The 6,299-nt window shown below is 40.3% G+C and overlaps 1 protein-coding gene across 1 annotated transcript in view; it reads left to right on the top strand.

Annotated features, from left to right (window-relative positions):
- The first annotated feature begins 1,928 nt into the window (after positions 1 to 1,928).
- The window catches only part of LOC131884663 (CAD protein-like), a 9,346-nt gene continuing 4,975 nt past the window's right edge, over positions 1,929 to 6,299 (top strand). The window contains exons 1-6 of the mRNA XM_059232503.1: positions 1,929 to 2,403; positions 4,216 to 4,357; positions 4,417 to 4,690; positions 4,754 to 5,070; positions 5,142 to 5,712; positions 5,779 to 6,234. Of these exons, the coding sequence (XP_059088486.1) occupies positions 2,268 to 2,403; positions 4,216 to 4,357; positions 4,417 to 4,690; positions 4,754 to 5,070; positions 5,142 to 5,712; positions 5,779 to 6,234 (1,896 nt within the window). The 5' untranslated portion in view covers positions 1,929 to 2,267. The remainder of the gene's footprint in view (positions 2,404 to 4,215; positions 4,358 to 4,416; positions 4,691 to 4,753; positions 5,071 to 5,141; positions 5,713 to 5,778; positions 6,235 to 6,299) is intronic.

Genomic DNA, 6,299 nt, shown 5'->3' with positions numbered 1-6,299 from the left:
GGATACTTTTGAAGGCGTACAGTATCAGATACCTTTCATACTTATCTCTATACACTGTACAGTCCCAACTTTTTAGTCTCTCCCAATACGAGATCTCTCTCATTCCTGTGATGTTCCTAGTGAAACATCTTTGGACTTGTTCTACCTTTTACAAACCTGCTGAACTCATTGGAGCCCAAATGGGTGAAGCATATTCAAGATGCGGCTGAACAATCGACTTGTTCAGAGTTAGTATCGTGACTTAAACGTACGATATATCCAACCACATGTTTGAAAAGCTTTACCAACTTTCAACTGGATATGCTCATCGAACTTTCCATTCTCTTGGAGGACTGCACCTAAATCCTTCATGGATGAGACCTGCTGAATGCCCTTACCTTCATCATCTAATAATGGAGTGTTTAATGGGTCAACCAAATTTCATTTCATTCAAGGCCGAATTATTCTTAAAAAGTTTTACTTTCGGCCCCAGGATTTTAACCCGCACAACATGGAGTGAGGATTATTGCGTGTGTTCATGCTCCTCCTAGACCGCTCGGCACATTACACCATTAGTGTTGGAACCTGACCTTTCCGGGGGGTTGCCCGGACACAAGTTGTCCTCCCCGGTCAATGATTTTTAACGCCCTGTTGTCCTTGGCCAGACACCCCTTCGAAACTAATCGAGAAAGAGGTATGTTAATAAGTAAAATTGATCGGGTTTGTCCTCAAAGCTGCTAGAAAATTGAATTGTTGGACATTCCGAATGAATCAATCGAAATTAAGAACAATGTTTACCAAAAAGCAATTTGAATTATTGATTGCTATACTGCGTTTACATCAAGTGAGTACCAAATTCACAGTTCTGAAATGCCATGACGATATAAGCGAAATAAGTGTTTGACGATTTCAGTGGTAACGTTGCGAGAATCTTTCTGATAAAATGGCTTTCAACTCGAAGCTAAAAAATAATATTCTGATTCAATAATGCAAATTCTTCCCTGACATTTCTTCCAATTTTAAGACCAAACATCTCTCTTTATTCATCAGTACATTACTATATACATCCTTCGGAGGATTGGCAAAAGGGATATATCATTCATATATATCATCATGGAACTGATAGCTACCATCATGATGCATTGGTTCAATGGCTGATATGAAAAGCTTACAATTATTGTATTTAATTCTTAAAGATCGGCTCCATTGAAAGGCGATCCCATGCAAAATGAACTAGTTAGCATACATAATGTTTTACACAAACATTACTGAATCTACATCATATATGAAATGATAGATTTATTTAAAAAGTAGTTTTTTAATCCTGATTTTTGCTCTGCTTCATTAACTATTTGTAAAAATAATGGATGCTTCGCATGCATTATTCAACATATAACTAAGGATTTTGAAAACAAAACTTTATCCTATAAATCATAATTTGTGAAAGAGATGATAACATTACTTTTCAGTAATGATCTGATCAGGAACTTATACATCTTAAATTCTGTCTTATGAGTTCTTACGACCAAATGCACTTTATTATTGATCAAATTTTTGGAGAAAATCGATCGAAGGTATTCGGTTGAGTGAATTTCAATCATCAATTTTGCCACGATATCGAAAAGGTAATGGTTGCTAGTCAGGAACAGTACATTTTTCCGTGGCATTGTTAAAAAAAGGTGCCCACGTTGTCGATAATTAGTTACACACTATCTTTATTAGCACGTTATCTTAGATGTATTCTAGTATAGCACTAGAAGAAAAGAATCGCTCGACCAGGTTTCCTCAAGGATTTACCTCATTGCGGCAGGAAAAATTAATCAAGATTATTAACATTTTTTTGTAGGCGCCTTATAATCAAATTTATTTGCGAAGAACTAGATTCATCCTCCAAGCACTTGCATCAAAGCTGACTGCACGAACATTAAATTTGCTCCAGACTTTCAAATTCCCTATTTCATTATTGACGTGATCTATCCGCTCAGTTTCTCATCTTACTTGAGTGCTGTCCGTTTGTTTGTCCATTGCTCATGTGTTGAACGAACACCCTCCACATTCTCATTCTCATGAGTAGATCGAGTTGCGCACATTTGTTCCACATCTTGTGCCATTATCATGCGTGGTCAAGATGTTTAAGAACTGTTTGCTCTGATCGGTCGCTTTGGTTTATGTTAAGGTCTGAGAAAGTCTCGACTCAGTTAATCTCCGTCCTTTCTCGTGGAAAGAGCTCGAGGATTCTTTGCTAAACAAACTGGGCCTAACAAATCAGACTCGTTGCTTCCTTCCTCATGGATCGTTACCGGCGTTCCAATTCCGTTCCATCCGAGGAGCCTAAAGGGACCAAAGCGTTTCTACACTTACAAGATGGTTCCATCGTGGAAGGAGTGTCTTTTGGAGCGGAGAGAAGTGTGGGCGGAGAAGTTGGTGAGTTGAGATCGATATACCTGTGATAGAAACGTAAATGCAATTGAATTTACAATTACATAATTGCAATGCCATTTAGAAATAACACTTGTAATTAGTTAATTTGAAATCAACGTAGACTAAGTAGCTATTTTACAGGAGGTGTAATGGAGATGCCCCAATGAAAAGTTACAATTCCATTTTTATCTCTTGTTTGCAGCAATATTTTGGTATATCTATGAAGAACAGAGATTGAATGCACAAAAACTTCATTTTTGTTCAATTCGTTGCCATTGTTGTTCACAGACTCATAATTAGAAAGAAATGATTTCCAAGTTGGCTGGACAAGACAAAGGGAAGGTAATTATAATCGCAATTAACCAACTAAGAACACTGAGAAGTTGTAATTGATTACATTTGAAACAACTGCAACCGTAATAAAAGTCAATAGTTTTTTAGAAATGAAATTTGGAATACATTCTTTCAATTCAAAATCTTGCCTAGAGAATGTCCCATTATTGTTTATCAACATACCAAAGAGCTACATTTACTACGCAAAAGGCTATTCTTTGAGGCTTTACAATCATAATTGCTGTTATGATTATCTATAATGATTTACTGCAATTTTATTTTCAGCAGTTTCCTATAGAAATTACCTATATAAATTAGGGGTCAATAGCCTCCCAAAAATTGAGATGAAACATTATGAAGCTCGTGCTTGTCTTGTAAGGCAATTTCTCCACTTCAGAATATCTTACTCCAAGGCTCAATTAAGTGATGGCTCGGAAATCGTGTTTCCAACGAAAGACATGTCATATTAATGTAATCGCAAACTTAAATAACGAGGGATCTAATAGTCTTGGTTATCATTAGGGGAAAAAGAAGGAGATTAGAGACTAACTCTCACCAAACCATCCCACCACCAAGACCCTTCATTTATTCTCTCTCCTTTCTCATTTGTACCAAGACTATATCGTAAACATTGCGTTTTTGAGTGGCTTTAAACAATAAACAAAGTTACATTTTAAATATCACCGTTTTCATTTTGTACATGTTTCCAACTTGTCTCAACAGTATTCTCCAGACATTATGGCTTACTCATGTATTCTTGGTTGCTATGTTACAGGGGTTAATGCAATTTTTTTTCAGTCTTTTACGATTAATCATAACCACATGTTGTTCTCCAATTATGAATTGCACAGGCTCATTCAATAGAAGTCTTCACCAGGAACTACATACAAGTACAATGTGGTGGTGGGAGTGATTTTCCATCGGATGCAGGTTGTTGCACTTGTTGCTAATGGCTCGACTTTGTCTAGAATTCCCGACAGATTTGATGCAGTGCTAGTGTCAATGGGGGGGGGGTGTTTAGATGAACGGTCAAACTCGTTCAAAGAACGTTTCCAATGTCTCTCGAACGGNGTCTAGAATTCCCGACAGATTTGATGCAGTGCTAGTGTCAATGGGGGGGGGTGTTTAGATGAACGGTCAAACTCGTTCAAAGAACGTTTCCAATGTCTCTCGAACGGATTGATTGATTGATTGATTGATTGATTGATTGGATACATTTGACCCTTAACTTGACCTCACTGGGACATGCTTTCAACATCAATCCAACAGCATAATTAGTAATAATTAAGTTTTCTTTCTGTTTACGTCGGTCCTAGAATTGTTCACACCACACCACTATTTCTTTTATTAGGGAGTTTTAATTACCTTTGATCTACAAAAATGACAATGCAAATCAGCGCAAATGAAAATTTTCGCTCCAAAGAATCGGCGGAAAGACAAATGAGTTGGACAATTACCAAAGACAACGATATCTCTCTTCAGTGTTCCAAACTGGCATGGTGGGGTACACGGAATCTCTCACGGATCCCTCCTATTGTGCTCAAATCCTCATTCTCACGTATCCTTTGGTTGGCAATTATGGAATTCCCGCCGAATGTCTGAATGAAGAGACCAACTTGCTAGAGTGAGTCATTCCTGTCAACCTTTTGATTTGGACTTTTGAAACATTTGGTTGCATGGTAGATGGTTCGAATCTCGAACGATATGGGCCAACGGCTTGATAGTGGATGAGTTATGCGAGACTCCCAGTCATTGGAACCACCGACAAAGCTTGAGCGAATGGCTTTTGGAACAAAACATCCCGGCCATTCGAGGCGTGGACACGCGTGCACTCACCCAAAAGATCCGAGAGCATGGGACCATGTTGGGCAAGATCGTGGTGGGTGATGAGGATGTGAACCAAGTTCCGGATGTGGATCCGGGGAAAATCAATCTCGTGGCAGAAGTGTCCTTGAAGGTAACATCGAATGTGTCTCAATGAAAGTGTCTCTGTGTGCTAACTTGGATGACGTTTTTCCAGAACAAGCAAGTGATTAACCCCAAGGGATCGCCCACTATTTGTGTGGTTGATTGTGGGTTGAAATACAACCAAGTGAGGTGTTTGGTCAAACGGGGAGCTCGGGTTGAGATCGTTCCGTGGGATCATCCTTTAGACGAATCAGAATATGACGGCCTTTTCTTGAGCAATGGTCCAGGAGATCCCCAAGTGTGTGCTAAGACCGTCAAGAATATTCAAAACATTCTTAAATCAAGTGGGAAAGTGAAACCCATCTTTGGGATTTGTTTGGGACATCAACTTTTGTCTGTGGCTGTTGGTTGTCAAACGAAGAAAATGAAGTAAGTTAGACGGCACAACATGAGCTCATGAGACCTTCTTGACACTTGAAAACCCTTCCCTCAACCATTAGGTATGGTAATCGGGGCCACAACCAACCATGTGTCCATCTCACCTCAAAGCGGTGCTTCATGACCGCTCAAAATCATGGTTATGATGTTGATGCCTCAACAATTCCCAGACATTGGTCAGCATTATTCACGAACGCGAATGACGGCAGCAACGAAGGTCTAGTTTCCGACGACCTACCCGTCTTCTCGGTCCAATTCCACCCCGAGCATACTGCCGGGCCCGAGGATCTAGAATGTCTCTTTGACGCTTTTTTCGATCTGATTCGACACCCGGACACCAAAGCCGCTGTGGCTGTGGCGGATCAAATCAAGAAAATTAATCCGAGCTTTGCGGCATTGGATCCCGAGCAAAACTCCACCAAGCCTCGGAAAGTGCTGATCCTAGGCTCGGGAGGTCTTTCTATTGGTCAAGCCGGAGAGTTTGATTATTCCGGGTCACAAGCTATCAAAGCTTTAAAAGAAGAAAATGTGTCCACCATCTTGATCAACCCTAACGTGGCCACTGTTCAAACCAGCAAAGGTTTAGCTGATAAGGTCTACTTCTTGCCCATCACCACGGAATACGTCGAACAGGTATTTTGGGATACTTGATTAATACTTCTCATTTGATTGTACACTATTACGAATAACTTTTGACAGGTGATTGAATCTGAGCGCCCTGATGGGGTTCTTTTGACCTTTGGCGGTCAGACAGCCTTGAATTGTGGTGTTGAACTAGATCGGATGGGAATTTTCTCCAAATACAACGTAAAGATCTTGGGTACGCCCATCAAGTCGATCGTAGACTCGGAAGATCGGAAGTTATTTGCTGAAAGGATCGCTGAAATCGGAGAGAAAGTGGCTCCTTCGTGTATCGTGAGCACTGTGGATGAAGCCCTTCAATCTGCTCATCAACTTGGCTATCCGGTTTTGGCCCGAGCCGCCTATGCCTTGGGAGGTTTGGGCTCCGGATTTGCCAACAACGATCGAGAACTGCAGAAATTGACCAAGACGGCGTTTGCTCACTCGTCTCAAGTCATCATTGATAAGTCCCTTAAAGGCTGGAAGGAGGTTGAATACGAGGTGGTTCGAGATGCTTACGACAACTGCATTACGGTATGATTCTAAATGATAAATGGTTGGACAAAGTCATGATGATGTTCCTTTTCTTTCCTATCGTA

The sequence above is a fragment of the Tigriopus californicus genome, chromosome 8 (genome assembly GCF_007210705.1).
Source record: "Tigriopus californicus strain San Diego chromosome 8, Tcal_SD_v2.1, whole genome shotgun sequence".
In the NCBI taxonomy this organism is placed as follows: Eukaryota; Metazoa; Arthropoda; class Copepoda; order Harpacticoida; family Harpacticidae; genus Tigriopus; species Tigriopus californicus.
This window is presented reverse-complemented; position numbering and strand designations above follow the sequence as displayed.